The sequence below is a fragment of the Neltuma alba genome, unplaced genomic scaffold (assembly GCF_004799145.2).
Source record: "Neltuma alba isolate B1F8T4 unplaced genomic scaffold, ASM479914v2 tig00013565_pilon, whole genome shotgun sequence".
NCBI lineage: Eukaryota > Viridiplantae > Streptophyta > Magnoliopsida > Fabales > Fabaceae > Neltuma > Neltuma alba.
In genome coordinates this window covers 153,972-172,451 of record NW_021637767.1, presented here as the reverse complement: position 1 = coordinate 172,451, position 18,480 = coordinate 153,972, and the positions used below count along the sequence as shown (strand labels likewise).

Below are 18,480 nucleotides of genomic sequence, written 5' to 3'. Positions count from 1 at the left end.
CAAGTTCTTAACAAATTTCTTTAAAAAAATAATTATATACTACTTTTAATTTTAATTATAAGACTTTATTTATATATTATAAATAACCTCATTTATAAATATAAACGAGGTCTTACAATTAAAACAGAACTATTTCAAGTGATTTTAAACGATAATCTCAATTGCAAATTAAGAATTATATCTTAAATTTCTAATTGTCATTTTCCAATTTTTTAATTTTGTGCTTTCCCATCTATGAGACTGACGGACTGTGACTGACGATCATAATAACGAACCAAAAACGATACTTTTCGAACATTCCCGGCTCAGTCAGTGATTTCAATCTTCGACCATGCTGTTTTAATTTTTGCTGCTCTGCTTGTACCCTCCGTTTTTCGTTCAGGAGAAGAAAGAAACACTTAGAAAGATAATAAGCTTACCCTTTTGGCGTTCCCTTCCCCCTTTGAAATTTTTGTTTTAGGGTTCGAATTCGACGCTCGGAAGCCATGTCAAATCTTCCCCGCACCTCGAGTGCTCCATCCAAGAACGGTCTTCCACCTCAGGAACTTCTCGACGATCTCTGCAGGTCTGTCATTGTAATTTCCTTCTCTCTCTTTTTTCTTTTTTAAAATTCTCCTTTTCGTTTCGTGGAAGACGAGGGCAAAATGTTATTGAACACTGGGAGCTTTTCTTGGGGTTTCTCCAATTTTTTTTCTCTACTTCAATTTTATTTTTATTCTACTGTTTGATCTCATCTGATTGATCGTCATGTACGCCCTTGATTGATAGCCTCGTGCGCAAAATACCGAGGATTTATTAAGACGAATTTAGCATACATGTGCACAGGATGCGTGGGTTTTTTTAATTTTACGGCCTCCGAGAAACTAACCAAAGCCCTCAACTCTAGCCTACTCCTAGTGGCTTTCCTCTCCATCTTTGTTGCTTGACGTGCTTTCTTTATCTATGGATTGGTGAACTGGCGGTCAACTTCCCACAACTTACTAATGCCCCTCAATTTTCTCAACGATTGCCGTGGAACATTCGTTATGTGCATTACAGTTATACTTCTGCATCATTTGTATTCAGTTGCATTATCTTTCTTTCCCTGATCTCTGGGTGAAAATTTTCCTTCCATATCAGTTTTTTTTTTTAACTATTTTTTAAGTGTCTGTTGTATACTTTATTTGTTGCAGTCGATTTGTGTTAAATGTGCCAAAGGAAGACCTCCAATCATTTGAAAGGATCTTGTTTCTTGTGGAGTATGCGCATTGGTTTTATGAAGATAATTCTGTTGAAAATAATCCATCTCTGAAGTCATTCAACCTCAAGGAGTTTACTTCTTTATGTATCCTGTATAATTTCTCTTTGGATTTTTGGTCATTTCTGTCACTCTTATCTGTATTTGATAACTCTACAAGTTCCTCTTTCATTCTCTTTGTTATTTTCCTTTTCTAACTTAAGACATGGAAAGAACTAAGTATGATATTTTCTGTAGTCTAGTCATTGCTAGAAAATAGAAGAATATAAGCAAATATTCAAAACATGGGATGTATAGAGAATGTTTTCCTTTAACATTTTTCCAAAATTTTTTGTTTGGAGAAACTGCAATGATGCATTTGCGAAGGGTCATTGTTGAACCGAGTTGTTGCAATTCAACTTCTTCTTTAAGCATCAATAGTTGAAACTGCTTGTTAGCTCGAATTTAAAATGTGTTTTATACTTACCTGCTTGCCTGTGGACACGCACATCTGCTGGAGATAGAAAAGAAAAGTTTTCTATATAATATTTGTTAATATTGACAAGATACTAAGGTATAGTTGTCTAAGCATTTGATAAAAATTACAAGTCATGGAGACAGTCTGGTTTTAAATTTCCTTTGCGTTCAAACATCTAATGATTGTACCCTGTTTTCCTTAACAGATATTAGTGTTTAATAGTTGTGATGTTTTGAAGCCTTATGTGGCTCATATAGATGATATATTCAAGGACTTTACTTCGTACAAGGTTCGAGTTCCAGTTACCGGTGCAATAATTCTAGATGAAACCTTTGAAAGGGTAAGCTGGTTTAGGACCACGTGCTGGAAGCAATACTGTTTATTTGTTTTTCTTTTGTAAGATAACTTTATTTTCATGCCCCCTTACTTCAATGACAATTGTTTTACCACCCTGCAACAAGATTGTGCAACTCTGTTCTTGTGCATTTTCTAGCATCCATGGTTGGCAACTATGGTTTCTGCATTGAGAGCTTTGCTTTTAAGAATTCCAATGAATTTTTTTATCACTAGGATGACTGAACATGTAACATGCAATTATTGCTATTTCAAAATTAATCAGGGACTTAACTAGCATCCATGCTTCCCATTCCCAGTGCCATTGTCTATAGTGTCAGCACCAAATGACTTTCTCGTTTCCAGATATTCATCTTTGGACCAAAATTTCTTAGATCATTTTATCCAACTGAGATTATGAATCTCGGTGAAAGTTCCAAATTGAGGGAAGTACAGTATTCTAGTTATGTGTTGAAATTCATCCATTTGTTTTGCTCTCTGAAGGCACATTCAATAAATTTGCCCTTTGAAATTATGACTATTTGACTGCAATATTATTTCAGAGAAGACTAGAAGACACGTTGGGGAAGTCTTATAGTTTCAGTATATTATGGTTTTTCATTTGCTGTTGTTTTGAGTTCTTTGACGTGTGGATTTGTAGGAACTGGTGATATTGTTTTGTTATATTCATTTATTGGCTGGTTAAGTCAAATTTCTTACATGCCTGCTGTCTACAGTGCTTGCTAGTGAAAGGATGGAAAGGTTCAAGCTGGAGTTTTCCTCGGGGCAAAAAGAGCAAAGATGAAGAAGATCATGCATGTGCCATTAGGGAAGTAAGTCTCTCTCTCTCTCTCTCTCTCTCTCTCTATCCATATATATATATACATACACATATACGTGTGTACATGTATTGCCCTCTTTCCATTTACTCATTAGATTGGATCTACTGTTTCTACAGGTATAGTCGTGTAGGAATATATTAACCAAGTGTAATAGATTTAGGAGGTAGCATCTCATATGCTGCCATATTATCTCATAAAAGTATATAAAACACTGTTATTTAAGTTTGGTATCCAAGATACCATGATATGTGAGATGATGGCCAAGATCATAAAATTACTCCTAGTATAATTGAGAGAAACTTCAAGCCATATGAATTGGCTACTCTGTACACTACTTGTTTGTGGTGAATGCAGGTCATGGAAGAAACTGGTTTTGATGTTTCAAAACTTCTTAAAAAGGAAGAGCACATTGAAGTTATTTTTGGACAACAAAGAGTGCGGCTTTATATCATTGCTGGCGTGAAGGATGATACACCTTTTGCTCCACTTACTAAAAAAGAGATCAGTGTATGTGATTCTTTTTGTAAATGGATTTATTTTAGAATTTTCCAAGTGCTTTGAACTTTTATTAGTTTACAACACGGGCTCAAATTTATGCTTTCTAGAGCTTTCTGATAAGGGGGGCTTGTTAATGTAATCTGAAAAATGACTCTTATGTATGTTGTGTGACTTGTGTCTATTTTGTAATTATTATTATGAACTGCATATTGTGTGATAATTATTGCAACTATTTGTGAATGGGGAGGACAATAGCATTTCAGTTTTTGCCAAGTAAAATCAGTTAATGTACACTCTGTTAGCTTTTAAATTTTAATGCTTGGATCTATATTCAGTTTTGGCCAGCATTATTTGGTTCTTGCACGTCTTTTTAATTGGATATGTCCTGTGGCCGAAATAGGTTATAACGTGGTTGCTTTTGTTGGTTCTTAGGACTGGAGTCATGAATTTATCTTCTCGTGATTTATCCTTGAAGGGATATGAAATCTTTAGGTAATCAAATGCTGAAAGAATTGTTCGTTATCTGAATGCAGGAAATTGCATGGCATCGGCTTGATGAACTTCAGCCAGCAAGTGGTGAAGTGATTTCTCGTGGGATCACTGGCCTCAAGCTTTACATGGTAGCCCCATTCCTTAGGTGAGTGTTGCTAAATATAATTTTGATGATTTTGGTAATCACCCTTATTTTGTAAAAGTGAAAAGAAGTTTCCGTGCTTGCATATGTGCAGATCATTGAACACTTGGATTTCAGAACATCCACCTCCAATACCTCCAAGGCCTGATTTGCCCCTTAAAGGTGAGTCTAGATTCTCGGCTTCTGGCAAATGTTTGGTAGGTTATATCAGGTATCTTGTTGGCGGCAGCATACTTCTGCTGGTTAGCGTGAAAAGTACTTGACATCCCAAATGTCTAATTATTGAAAGTCAAGTCCTCGTTATCACTGGACTGGATTACCAGTTTCCATCAACTGGATCAATGTTGTGTTGTGCAAATTTATGTCCGTCAAAGTTTCGTACATCTCATAGTAGGTATTGATATGATTTTCGCAGGTTGATGTGCAGTCATAAACTTCAGTACTGCACATATAAAACGAAAGCCTGTGATGTATTACCTGTTCTAAATTAAGTGCTGTAATGATTTTCCTGTTTGCAGAATTTTTCAATGGTGAGTCTTCATATAATCATATAATGATTGGTGTGTACTAAAAGCTACTGCTTCTGTGAAGGAATTTGTATTTGGAAGGCGAAGAACAGTTCTACTGGAAGTAGCTCAATGACAATGGACAGCCAACCAGTAATGCCTGAGTCTGATTCTCATTCTCTGGACACGGGCCCTGGCAAGAGCTTTAGGAACTTCAGATTTGATACTGGTCCAATCTTGCGAGCAATGGAAGCTGGCTTTTCTTCCTGAAGGTCCGGACCGTAAACCTAACTGTAAAGTTCACATAACCGATTGATTTTCACCTTTTCACTTGTATGTCAGGTTGATATTAATGACTCTTCATCCGGATTAGGTAGCTGTACATGATGTATCTCAACTTTGTTTGGTCGGAGTAATATGTACATTATGTACAGGAAGCCTGGTGTAAGTAGTTTGCGCTGTTAGGTTACAATTGTCTGTAGAACCGGTAAAGGTGTACAAGTCAAATCTTCTTCCCCTTGTTAGCACTTCTTTAAACATGAGGAGGCCAAGTGAAACTGAGAAATTATGGACGTGCTTTTTTTCTTAAAGTTTAGTACACTTTTGTAATATTTTGCTAGTCGACTATTGGCTACTGCACATCATCTGTGTGTTTCGTTGATGTGATCGCCAACTTCACTAGCCTGTAATCACATTGTCATGGTTTGCAGCTGTCTGGTTCTGTTATTGATAGAATATGCCCCTTGGCCTTAAAATATGAGACCAATATACAAGGCCTGTTGAAAAGAAAATAAGAGTCAAAAGCAAAACCGAACCGAACTCAATTCAGTTTTTTCGGTTCGATTAATTAGGTTTTTTTTTTCCGGTTATTTTTTTCGGTTATTTCGGTTCTCAGTTCGGTTTCTTTTAAAATGGTTTCTTTTAAAATAATTTGGTTAGAACCGAATAACCGAAATTATTTGAAAATAACTCTTTATTTTTTTAAAAACTTCTCCCTATTTTCTTTTTACACCCTGAGGACTACTTTTTTGTCTCCTCACACCATCACTCTTAGGTTTGGCTTCTCTCTGCTGTAGTTAGAGTCCATTGCCCTCCGCTGCCGTTTGAAGCAAAATGACAATGGAGCGAGAGGAGGAAGTGCCTGTTAAATGTTAATCCTAGTTTGTAAACCCACCCATCCCAAAACAATTTTTTTTAAAAACTCAGTTAAATATCTTTTTTAGCCTCTTTATTAAGCAAATACATAAGAAGAGAAAAATTATTTTAAAAAAGCTATAAACTATCTTTTTTATCTGAAAACTTTAAACGTTTTCGTTAATGAAAAATCACATGTGAAGACTTAAATTTTATTAATTTTAAAAAGTTTTATTAAACTTTTTAAATGTTATATTTTTTCAACGTTTTCTTCTAAAATAATTTATTTTTATTGAAAAATATTAACCAAACGATTCCTTGCTTTATAAAATGGCAACGAAAATTTTTTTAAACGATTGTCCAGGCATAAAATGATAATAACTTTAGAAATATAAATATATATAATATTCTTGGTCTTTAATATAAGAACTAATTTTATTTTTAATTTTGTTTTAAATATAAGATCCTAATTTATTTTATATCTCATATTTATCCATGTTTTCTAAAATAGTTCCTATAGTAATTGCACATAATAAGAATTTTATTAAATAGTATTTTTAGTCAATATACGTTATTAGTAAGGATATTTTAGAGAAAGTAACGCATATTTATTATTAATAACTAATTTAACTAATTTTTTTAATATTTATAAATTAATTATGTAGTTCTCATATTAAGGATCAGAAATAATATTAACAGTAGAAAATGATGTGAAATAATTTTTTTCTCTTTTTTTTTCTTGGGTTAATTTTTCTCCTTTTCTTATATGTTTGGTTAAGTTTTAGCAAAAAAATATATATTTGTTCGATTAATAAAATAAGTCTTCAGATGTGATTTTTCATTAACAAAATCGTCTGGAGTTTTCAGGTAAAACAGATGGTTTATAGTTTTTTTCCATAAATTTTCTCTTTTTCTTAATTAAGAAGTTAAAAAAGATATTTAACTGAGTTTTTAACAAAAATGTTTTGGGGTGGGCGGGTCTACAAACTGGGATTAGGCATTTCCTCTTTTCTCAGCCAATGCCTTTGTCTTTATCCATTTGCCGAAGTACCCAGCCCTTTATTTTATTATTCTTGCTCCCTTATCATTTTGCTTCAAACGGTGCCGTATGAAGGTAGGGGAGGGCAGCGGACCATAACCGCAGTGGAGAGAAGCCAGACCCATCACTCTCTCCCGTAGCCTCTCACTCCCATCTCAAGCCCTAAATCTTACAGGCCGCACCATCGCAGCCTCCTTCTCCAAAGTCCAATCTCTAGTTCTCCTTTCTCCTTCTTCGGCCTTCGCTCTCAAGTTCCGATCTTCACTCCTTGGCCGTCGCAAAGTTCGGACTCACACCTCGCTACTCGCCGCAGTCTCCTCCCTCCTTGGCCGTTGCTTGTCGCATTCCAGTAGATTCCCCCGGTTCTCTCACCTTTCAATCTTCGTTATTGTGAGGTAAGACATATGCCATAGTTCAAAATTTTCAATCTTCTCTCTCCCCTGATTCATCGCTCTAATATTTTTTTTTTAGGGGGGCTCTTAAAATGTGGAATCCTCTCAGGTGTGAATTGTGATGAGAAGGAAATAGCTCTTGCCTCTCAAGTAGCCTTTTCATGTAGTCATAATTTAGAATATGGTCCCAAAACCATTATTTGTAAATTAACCCTATACACCGTGTGTTCTCTCTAGTCTCTCTGCTTTTCCAGCTGCCACTTTCAGACCGGCTATAGTCTTATCGTGAAAACGCCTTATACATATATAAAGAAAGACCATCGCTGTCCAACAATGTTTGACATCATTAGTGGTTTATTAATGATGAATATAATTTTATGATAGATGTAAACATCTCCAACTTATTTAACTATGATAGTGTGTTAAGATATACATATTTGTGAATAATTTATGTTTCACAGAAATGTCGGCCAAGACTAATAATAAAAAAAGGAACAGGGGGTGTGAAATCAGTGTGTGGGAGGTGGGTGAGATATCCATTGATTCAGCAATCTAGGTTACTTGATACTTTCGTTTGAAAAGACTGATTAATTAACAAAAATGAATCAAACTTTTATTCAACTTCATAACTTATTTTATAAGCGGTCCTATTTTGATGATTTTAATTCAAGATACGAAGCTTGGGTTTTGGAAAAGTGCGTGGAAGTAGTGCTACATTTTAATTAACATCATTTTATGCATTGCATTGCCTAAAAGGAATGTTATTTTTTGGACTTTTATTCTGTTGGTTGGCTACATGTATGATATTAGGAACCGAAAGAAAAAGAGGCCCAATAACCGAACAAGACCACTAACCGAACCGAATATATTTCGGTTAATTCGGTTCGGTTAGTTAACCATGTTTGGTTTCGGTTCGGTGTTGGCATTATGATCTATTTGGTTATTCGGTTATTTTGGTTAGTATCACTAACCGAACCGAATAACCGAATACTCACCCTTACTCTCATCACACTGATCTCGGGTTGTCCCCGAAGGTTTGGGTGCTGTACGGTACTGGAGTCGATATTCTGGATTTTGGTATCCTCTGGGAATTTTACTGAAAATTGTGAGTTTAACAATTTCATCTCTAACAACTTGCGTTTTTCTTACTGTACTACTCAAGTTTTTTTTTTTTTTTCAATGCGATTATCTCCAAGCTTCCAGTGGTACGATAACTTTAGATTTAAGGATTGGCTTATGGATCGGCGATGATAATTGATTTTATCTCTTGCTTTGGAAAGAAAACCTTGCCTTGATGAGCTGGTTGATATTTTCGTTTGCTCTTTGTAATAGATTTGAAGTTGTTAGGCTTTTGGAAATTTTTTGTCAGAATTACACATTTTATGAAAAATTTCATGTGATGGCCAAACAAATGAACAAGTTTCGTGTGGGTATTCTAAGTCTTGTGCTACTTGCTTGGTAGTTCTGGGTAGTTACATCTGAATTTCGAATTTCCTTTATGACTTTCTGGTGATCGCTCTATTAATCTTGATATTTTGTTTTATGTGGCAGCAAGCTGAATGTGTGAGACAAAGATGGGTGAGGCAGGGGAAGCAGAAGAGAGGCCTGTTTTCAGAGATATTAGACGCTATTACTGTGAATACTGTGGCATTTGCAGGTCCAAGAAGACCTTGATAACCACTCACATCAATACCCACCATAAGGTAGTTTCTTGGATTAAGAAGTCTACTGTAAACCTAAAAATTTTCGGTTTGTCAGGATTAATTAAATAACTGCTATTAAGTTTTATAAATCCTGATGTCTCTCAGGAGGAGGTGGAGAAAGCCAGAATTAATACAGATTTCAAAGTAGAGGATGTAAAATCCAATACTTGCAAGGAATGTGGTGCTAGTTTTAAAAAGCCTGCCTATCTAATCCAGCACATGCAAAGCCATTCACTTGAGGTATTTATTTGTCAACGTGCTAGTATCCTGTTGTCCAAATTTAGTTCTTCCAAATTTACATGGTTTAAAAATCATTTGTGGAGATTTTGAGCCGTAGTATGTTTTGAATTTGTAGAAAAAGATGGCAGATCAAAATTGATTTTCACTTGTTGATGTCTGTGATGTATGAGAGGAAATGTCTGTTTCGCATCTGTCAGATTTTATGTTTGATCTGTCCCCTTAGCTGCAAAAATTCTAACGTTTTCTGATGTATAACTGTTTGTATTAACACTGGATGATATTGGTTGATCAATCTACTGAAGATGCATATTTTTGCAGGGAATTAGTTTATAAGATATTATTATTATTGGAAAGTTGTGGATGTTATAGCGTGAAGCATTGGATCCCAGACAAAGAACTCCAAAATGCGTGAGGCATCATATATCAACCTAATGGATCAGTATCAGGCAGGGAGACCTCCTGAGAAGCTCCATCAGGGTGCCTCAATCACGCTGAGTACAGTAAGGTTTCAGTTTGTTTGCTTATGTCTTGTTCTTGTTAGAGCACAGTTAAATCTGTTTAGATTTTGGCATTGCAGCTTTTAACGCTCATTTAATGGTTTCAGAGGCCATATGTGTGTGCCATTGAGGATTGTCAGGCATGTTACAGAAGAAAGGACCACTTGACTCGTCATTCTCTTCAGCATCAAGGGAAAACTTTCAAGTGTCCTGTTGAGAATTGCAATCGCGACTTTGCTTTTCAAGGAAATATGACAAGACATGTCAAGGAATTCCATAATGAGAATTCCACTTCTACTACTGCTGAAAATTCGAAGCAGTATGTTTGCCCAGAAGTTGGTTGTGGAAAGGTTTTCAAATTTGCATCAAAGCTGAAAAAGCATGAAGATTCTCATGGTAAGATTGTTTTCATTTGCAATTTTTTTAATTTCTTGAGATGTTTATTGAGTAGCCTTGACACAAACTTTTGGGTGACTCAAGTTTGAAATGATATTAGACAATTTTAAAGATTGTCTTTAACCTGCAGTTAAGCTGGAGTCAGTAGAGGTAATCTGCTTATATCCTGATTGTATGAAGCATTTCACAAATGAGCAATGCCTTCAAGAACATATCAAATTGTGCCACCAATACGTGACCTGTGAGACATGTGGGAAAAAACAGTTGAAGAAGAATATTAAGCGGCACCTCCGTATGCATGAAACCAGCACTTCGTCAGAGACGTTTAAATGTGAATATAAAGATTGTGGTAGCAAATTCTCAAGTGTAAGACATTCATATTCTTCAACTGTTTAATGTACAATTTAAATCTGAGTTGTCTATGAGCTAGATTGTTTTTTATATAATATTCCATTTTTGTAGCAATTGAATCTTACAATTTACTCGGCCTATGCATCAACAGAAATCTAATCTCCAGAAGCATGAGAAGGCTGTGCACTTTGAAGAGAAACCTTTTGTGTGTGGCTTTCCTGGTTGTGGCATGAGATTCTCTTACAAACATGTGAGAGATAAACACGAGAAAATTGGATCGCATGTCTATAGCCTGGTAAATTCATTCACTTGTGCCGTCAAACTTGTTTGAATAACTTTGGATGTTTTAGGTGTAATGTGCAAAGTTTTTTATTTAAAAATTTATGGATTTATGGATGCCTTGGACCTTGGTACAGGGAGATTTTGAAGAAACTGATGGGCAGTTCAGATCAAGACCTAGAGGAGGGCGAAAGAGAACATGTCCTACTGTTGAAATGTTAGTTAGAAAAAGAGTTACTCCACCCAGTCAATTGCATCATTGGCTACTGACGCAAGAATATGATCAGATGCATTAAGCTGTGTGTACTATATTCAACCATAAGCGTCCTCCTCCTACCATGCATGTGTTCCACATCAATGCTTCTGGGGAATTATCAAAATGATTCTACGCCAACCATCCAGAAGTGGCATTACGGCAAATCTGGGTGGGAGAAATTATGTGAAGAATCATTAACATGGGGCAAAAGCGTAGTAAATTCTGGTACCTGTTGTAATTGATGTATATTATTTACTGATTTGCTGTGGAAACTATGTTGATCAAAGAGAGATATGATATATATATATATATATATATATATATATATATATATAAGCTATTCACCCGCTGTCGCTTTTGCATTTTTGTTAGGGGAAATTACCCACAAAAAAAAAGTTGGAAACTATTAAATTTCAAATAAGAAATGTTAACAAAAATTTGTTGTTATTGGTAAATCTACTACTCCTCTTATCTTATTTATAGAGTAGAGAGAGGAGGTATTTCTTGATTTTATTTATAGGATATTGAGAGAAATTTTTTATATGGATGAAAATTATTATCTAATTTATTATTGTAATGATTTTGTTTATATGAGGTATAATGTATATTAAATAGAAATAAAATTAAAAATTATTAAATTTTAAATAAGAGTTAATGAAGTTTAATATTTTTCTTGGTCTATGTAAAATATGCTGGAAGTACCTTGTAAATAAGATCAGAAGAGTATTATCAATATTAAATAGAATGTTGTTATCAAACCTAATTTTGAATTTATTAATTCTTTTTTTTTGTTATGTTGTTAATAAATTAATTATTGACATCTCAACATTCCCGAAGATGTTTTAACGAATGATATATAATACTATTTAAATCATTAATAATGAAAATTATCTCGTTTATTAAAAAATTTCTTTAGTATATGCAATAATAATGATATTTTAAAAAAGTTATAAATTTAAAAAACAAAGTGAGATACTTTATATTTAAGTCAAGAATTAATAAATAAATTTGGGATTATTAATGAATCACAATTTACGCCTAACAAGCTACTATAATTTTACCAAGTTTAAGGTTTACTCATTTGCATGTCTTCAAAAATTCAAACGAAGTTTTTATTTGTCCAAAGTTTAATAAAATAATGAGCTCCCTGTGTTATGTAGATCATATTAATGTAATGTGAATCTAGATCTGTAATTTTGCTTGGAAAAATGCAGTCATTCTTGATATAAGAATTAAACCATATAAATTTAATTCCTAAGGCCAAGCCTCTATTTTTCTAATATAGATTTAACTTGAATATAAGATAAGAAAGGAATCAGACTTAGTTGATACTACCTCCATTCTTATTTATAAAGACTTCTAACGTATTTTCAAATATATAATTATACATATTTTATTTAAAGTTTTAATTTTTCTCATCCTTAATGAACTGTAAAATTTTCAAGCTAACTAACTAAATTCTTTTAACTTGAGAATAATTTAATATTTTCTTGAAAAAAAAGAAAAAGAAGAAGCAATTTTAACTAATTTCACCAATTCATCTAAAGTCACCAGGAGCGAGTATTATCAAATGCAGAAATTCCAGGGAGACCAGGAAACCAAAACACAACATAAAATCACGCCTAAGAAATCCAACAGAGAAAATTTGGAAGGGACGATCGAGTCCTAGTTTAAAACCGAATGCAACTGAAATGGCAGCTAAGAAGTAACGCGTCGATCAACACCAGCCACAATAACCCAACAGCACAGGAAGTGGCCGTACATGATTGAACCAAGAAGCGATTCATAGTCTTCAAAGCCTGAAGATCCTGACCTTTTTTCCAGAAAAGTATCAGAATCCAGTTAAAGAATGGGAATAGAAGGGCCGAGCAGCTCTGCAAAAGAATGTTTAGATTTGGGAACGCTAGGTAAGAGGCGTAAACCATCGAGATCCAACATGAGAGAACCAACTGAACATTAGCCAGGAGGAAAGCCACTACATGCATTGTGTAAGCTACCACACGGGCCTCTTCAAAAGCTTTCTCCATTTTCATACTCGAAGAAATCCGTTCCACATGTATGATATTTGGAACAAAAAAAAAGCCCAAAAAGAGGCCCAATACCCGAATAAGACCACTAACGAACCGAATATATTTCAATTAATTTGGTTCGATTAGTTAACCATGTTTGGTTTCGGTTCGGTGTTGGCATTATGATTCTATTCGGTTATTTTGGTAGTATCACTAACGAACTGAATAACCGAATGCTCACTTCTAATCAAACAACAGTCAGATTGAAGATGACAAACTAAAATTTAATACGCTTAACGCACACCCATGCAGGCACATATGTATCATCTCTTTAAAAAGTATTACATCTTTTCAGTCTCTTGAAAATAATTCCGTGTGTGACATAGAGATTATTATCTAATGTTTTTTTAAATTTTTTTTGGGTACATTTTTAAATTTTATATAAATAGGAGATATTCGAATAAACGGCATGGTGGACGCATGGAGGGTGATGAAGCAAGACTATGGGAGTTCACGGGCCGGAATGGTCCAGCCCGAAGCCTTGCTCAATGTTCCGCTGATGAACAGTTGGAGTCGGCTAGGGCTCGGCCTAGTATTAACAAACTTGTTTTAAACATTTTTTTAAAAAAAAGAGAGAGAAAATATAATTAAATTCACTCGGAAAATATTTTTATTATAATTATTTTTTAACATAGATCAAGAAATTATTTTAGAATTTTAAAAATAAAAGTTATAAAACATTAAAAGCTAATTGCAACTTTTCAATCATAATTTACAGAATATGAAGAAAGTTTTATTTTGGTTTTCATGAAATGTATTCATAAATGATTTTAAATTTGATGCCAAATGAGGCATAAATGATAATCATAAAGATACCTGATTATGTAAAATAAAATATATTAAAAAATACTCCAAAATAATCAATATAAAAAAATTAGAAGAAAATTTAAAAAGGAAAAAAAAAAAAACATACGTAGATGCGTGCATGTTTTTATGTGTGTGTATATATGTATTTATATATAGCCGCGCCCAATATAGTAGCCCGGCTGCGTGTGCCTACAGAGTATTTTAAGTCTTTTTTGCCAACCTTTACATTGGCGTGATTTGTGCTCGTTAGCTTTACCTAAGTACCGAATTGTTAAATGCACAAATTGTTTAATTTAATGTGTGTGACACGAATGTGGGTAACTCTCTCGGTAAAAATTCAAACCTTGATTCGTCGTATTACAAATAACTTAGTTATTCTATTAGATCCCACCTATATTAGTTGCACCACGTTATGTGTTTTGTCTTAATAAAACACATACTTATATTAAAATAAGTACCCTATTGCTCTTAGATAGGTAGCATTTTCCCTACGGAAATTATATTTGGAGGTTTACGCCATAAGCAGTCAATTTATTTGCTGCAAAAGTCAACATTTTACGCCATTCTCATTAAACGACAGTTGGTCATGCAGCCTACCTTATGTAGACACTATATATTTACATAATCTCATCGGTATTAACATAAATGCTCTTTGATTGAGTTGTAAAATTTTGTCTTGACCTAACTTTATCTTTAAAAAAAATCATAAAAATTTAAAAATTATTCAAAAATATGTATTTTGTAATATGGTCCTTGAAATTCTTGATCACATCTTTAAAGTGTTTTGTACCACAGACCTTAAAAAGTTGTCACCATGAGATGGATGGGTCATTAAATTATCAATTATTATTATGCTATGTATTATTTGTGATTGAGGTGCCGCCTTTAGTTGGCAAAACGAGAAATAAAAAAATGCCGCATTATCATAAAAAGAAATTTAAATAAAAATATTGACAAAAAAGAATGGCTGGCGCAACAATTTTCTAAAATTCTTATCTTATCTACTTTGAATATTTAATTAAAGCCAAAAGTGTATAATTATATCGAACTTTGATAGAAACTGGTGTTAACTGACTTTGCAAGCTAAGAATTAAATATATTATTTTTTTTCCCCAGTTATGTACTACAAAATAAGAAGAAAATAATAATTGTAACTAAATTAATTAATTAAGAAACCACCGAAGATAAGGAAATTTTTTCAAGTATTGGAAGGATCAGAGGATGGATTGCGTGAGTATTTGTTTTTTAAGTATTGTTGGGCTCAAAGAGGGACAGTTTTGAAAAGGAGTTTAATTAATTTAAAATCTAATTTTTATAATTAAGCGATGATAATCTTTTTTATGAAAAGGAACACATGGTGGTGTTGGTGGAAATTGGAATGCATAAATTAATTAGTATTCCATCGTCTTCAATCACATAAAGCTAACCCACGTATGAAATCCTTTCATGTTGAGTTCGGTTTTTCTTTTTATAGCATTTTTATTGTAATATTAGGCAGTTCAAATCCAAATTTAATTATATAAATTAATTTTTATTTCAAAAAAAATTATCAAATTTGAACAATCAAATTTAATCGAATAATCCACCATAATAATAAACTATCAACTCGGTGGAGAGATTTTTTTTTTTATTAGCTAATTAATTGAGGTTTCAAAAATTGTTATGCTAGCTGACCACCAAAGCAATAAGAATTATATATTTTGTGGGATAGTGATATACATTTTATTTAATTAAATAAATTTTTTAATTAAATTTCCAAATTTGTGGTGTTAAGTGAATGGCCATAAATAATCATGGAACGTGACTTTAATTTGGACGGCTTGCCATTAATATTTTTTATATGTAGAAGGCAGGCTATGTCGTCCTATAATTTATTAACAGTTCAAAAGTACAACCACCCTATAAAAACCTTTTTATACTTCAAAAATAATTGAGTGGCATTAATTAACTGTCACCTTATAAATCCCCTCATAATTTAAAAGCATTATAATTGAGAGGCCCAGACTCCACAATCTAAAGTGCACGAAAGTTTTATGATAATAACACTCTTCATAATGAGTTAATCATGATTAACAAATCTAAAGTGATTATGATATCTATGATACAATCATAGTAAACTATTTTCCAATTTTATTAACGAATATAATAGTATGCTAAATAGCAGCATTATCTTTGCTGGTCAAAAAAAAAATAGCAGCATTATCTCTATCTTAAATATAAGTCATAGTTAATTGTAAACTTTTTAAATTTGTCTAAAATTATACTCCTCCAGTTATAAATATAAGACCTATTTTATAGTATAAATTACACTATAAAATAAGTATTATGTTTATCATCAAAGGAGTAATTATCTTTCAGGTTTGTCCCTAATAATTAAATGGTTTACCCAATAAATAAATTTAATAATCCTTAATTTTTTTTTTAAAATAGTGTTGCATAGTTTTTGTTGAACATGGTTGATAAGGTGCTAGTCCAAAAAAAAAGAACAAAAAAAAATTTACTTAGAGAGTTTGGGTAAAAACAAAACTATAATTTAAAAATATTTTTACAATATACGAACTAAATATGTGAAAAATTTGTCTCAATTTAGAAAAAATATTCTTGAACAATCAAAACAACCCCTTAATTATCCGGATACATTTGAGATCTGCGAGAGAGAATGGAAATGAGGCAAAATGTGTTATACGGGATTGATAAAATCCAAAACTTTTCATAGATTAAAGTGAACGTACGGCGTGCAAGAACATTATAACAAACAAATAAAAAGACTGATTTAACTACTTGTTACCAAAATACTGGGAAACCAACTCATATTGACATGAATGATAACTAATGTTTAGTGTTATTTAAGCAATTCATTGATCGTTCGACGAAAACTTAGTTGAAAAGGGAGATATGTATTAGTGTCTGTTATTAACAATAATAATATACTCTGTGTATCTTGTCCATAAAAAGATACTTTTCCGATTTTTTATATAAAACATAATTATTGAGTTAATCTTAGTTCTAAATATAAGATTTATTTTTCATATTTATTAATTTTTCTTAAATTATCCGTATTGATACTCCCTCAAACATAACTGAGTAAAAGAAGCAAAGAAGATATTAAGAAAGATGATAACAGTATTTTAGAAGAAAAAAATATGTCATATTTTTTATAATTAACTAACTTACCTAACCTTCTTAATTTAATTAAATTAGTTAAATAGGTTTTACATTAAGAATAAGAGAAGTATTACAAGAAAATGAGATGGATATATAAACTTAAGGACAATATTTCAATATCTTCATTGAACACAAAAAAATTTAACAGCAATAATGTTGGAATAATTGCATCGATTAATTATTCAGTAAATTATTTGATTAGACAAATTGGTTTAGTGTATTAGACTTGGACATTATTAAACCCGAACACATTGGTGCTTTTGTATTTAATTTGAATATCCCTAAACTTATCCAAACAAACATGCCATCTCAGGAGGGTTTATGCTAACTTCCAGAGAGACTTTGTCGAGTGATTGCCACGAAATAAAAGTCTATGATTTTAAGTTTGTGCGACAATTACCCTATTTAATTTGCCCAGCACTTAAGCTACTTCTTTTTCCCTCATCTTTGCTCGAAAAAAGGAAAACAGAAAGAAATGCCACTTTCAGTTCTTATTATAATGATTTTTACCATAAATATTCTATAATATAACATGTTTTGTCTAAAGTGTTAATTTTTTTCCCCCTAGTATCCCTAATGAAATATAAAACTCCTTAATCAATTAACTAAACTCATCTGACTAATGATTTTTATTGAGGATGATTTTGAAATCTCACAAGAAATAACTAATTTTAACTAATTTCATTAATTTACGTTAAATTGTTATCAGGTGCTTATAATAAGAACAGGAGATCGGAGGCTCGGAGACTACAACAAATCCAGAGTTATTACTTAAAGCATAGTGGCTTATCCAAAGCATGGTTCAGTAGTCATCACCAACCTTCACTCCAAAGAATTCGGCTGCAAAATTTGTTGGCAAAACCTTATTAATTAATTAAGGGCACTAATAAAAGGTTTTCAGTGCAAGTATAGTCAGATCCATATATATAATCTTTTGCCACCTCAACACTCGTACAATATATATATATATGTATGTATGTATGTATGTATGTATGTGTATATAATCAAAGAAAAGTTGAAGTCTTGGCACAAATTAAGCCATTGAATAAGCCCAATCAATGGGAAATAACATGAGTGGAAATCAATACACATATATATTCTCACTAATTAAGTCACTTAAAAAAATTAAGTTGGTCTTATTAGTATATTAGCCCAAAAAAATTGACGGATGATGATGATGATGTGATTCTTTAAACTTCTTATATTTATACTATCTTCGATTCTTAATATAAAAGCTAGTTTGACATTTAATTTGATTTTAAGTACAAGACCTCAATTTATTTTCTCTCTTATATTTATCCATATTTTTTCAAGATAATTAAAAGATAATTATAGCTAATAGGCATGGTTAGCAAGAATATTTTAAGAAAGACAATACCTATTTATTATAAATAACTAACTTAACTAATTTTCTTAATCTACTCAAATTAGTTAACCAAAGAGTAGTTTTAAATATTGATATTGATAGCGTAATTTGCTTTGAATGCTGGATCTAATTAACTGTTGATATTAAATATAACTTGATGTGAGTCTTACGAGTTACCCGGATTATAAGAAACGAGTTTTATTCCTGCTGATATGTTAAAAAATGAAAAACATAGCTTGTTAATTTTTCTTTTAATATTTTATATAAAAATAATTGATA

The 18,480-nt window shown here is 32.5% G+C and overlaps 2 protein-coding genes across 6 annotated transcripts; both read left to right on the top strand.

The window, feature by feature from the left end:
• The first annotated feature begins 286 nt into the window (after nt 1-286).
• On the top strand, nt 287-5,218 carry LOC114738258 (mRNA-decapping enzyme subunit 2). 3 transcript variants are annotated; one of them, XM_028926300.1, is made up of 10 exons: nt 287-358; nt 455-565; nt 1,173-1,324; nt 1,907-2,034; nt 2,765-2,860; nt 3,224-3,376; nt 3,901-4,004; nt 4,096-4,163; nt 4,593-4,779; nt 4,881-5,218. In XM_028926300.1, exons 2-9 carry the CDS (start codon nt 486-488, stop codon nt 4,775-4,777), a joined length of 966 nt encoding a protein of 321 aa, XP_028782133.1. In that variant the 5' UTR covers nt 287-358; nt 455-485; the 3' UTR covers nt 4,778-4,779; nt 4,881-5,218. The 3 variants fall into 3 exon arrangements, with proteins under 3 accessions (XP_028782133.1, XP_028782132.1, XP_028782131.1); XM_028926299.1 differs by having other exon boundaries at nt 4,850-5,218; XM_028926298.1 differs by having other exon boundaries at nt 4,593-5,218.
• A 1,596-nt stretch (nt 5,219-6,814) lies between these two features.
• LOC114738257 (transcription factor IIIA-like) lies at nt 6,815-11,025 on the top strand. Of its 3 annotated transcripts, none has more exons than XM_028926294.1 (7): nt 6,815-7,075; nt 8,624-8,775; nt 8,881-9,015; nt 9,620-9,908; nt 10,039-10,274; nt 10,411-10,554; nt 10,676-11,025. In XM_028926294.1, the coding sequence occupies exons 2-7, from the start codon at nt 8,632-8,634 to the stop codon at nt 10,832-10,834; spliced, it is 1,107 nt and encodes a 368-aa protein (XP_028782127.1). In that variant the 5' UTR covers nt 6,815-7,075; nt 8,624-8,631; the 3' UTR covers nt 10,835-11,025. The 3 variants fall into 3 exon arrangements, with proteins under 3 accessions (XP_028782127.1, XP_028782128.1, XP_028782130.1); XM_028926295.1 differs by lacking the exon at nt 6,815-7,075 and adding an exon at nt 8,082-8,177; XM_028926297.1 differs by lacking the exons at nt 6,815-7,075; nt 8,624-8,775 and adding an exon at nt 9,334-9,515 and having other exon boundaries at nt 8,887-9,015.
• The last annotated feature ends 7,455 nt before the right edge of the window (nt 11,026-18,480 follow it).

Coding starts and splice junctions, on each gene's coding strand:
- LOC114738258 (XM_028926300.1), top strand. CDS start 486: ATGTCAAATCTTCCCCGCACCTCGAGTGCTCCATCCAAGAACGGTCTT. Junction 1,325..1,906: donor CAAGGAGTTTACTTCTTTAT/GTATCCTGTATA, acceptor AACAGATATTAG/TGTTTAATAGTTGTGATGTT. Junction 2,861..3,223: donor ATGCATGTGCCATTAGGGAA/GTAAGTCTCTCT, acceptor TGGTGAATGCAG/GTCATGGAAGAAACTGGTTT.
- LOC114738257 (XM_028926294.1), top strand. CDS start 8,632: ATGTGTGAGACAAAGATGGGTGAGGCAGGGGAAGCAGAAGAGAGGCCT. Junction 10,275..10,410: donor GTGGTAGCAAATTCTCAAGT/GTAAGACATTCA, acceptor ATGCATCAACAG/AAATCTAATCTCCAGAAGCA. Junction 10,555..10,675: donor GATCGCATGTCTATAGCCTG/GTAAATTCATTC, acceptor ACCTTGGTACAG/GGAGATTTTGAAGAAACTGA.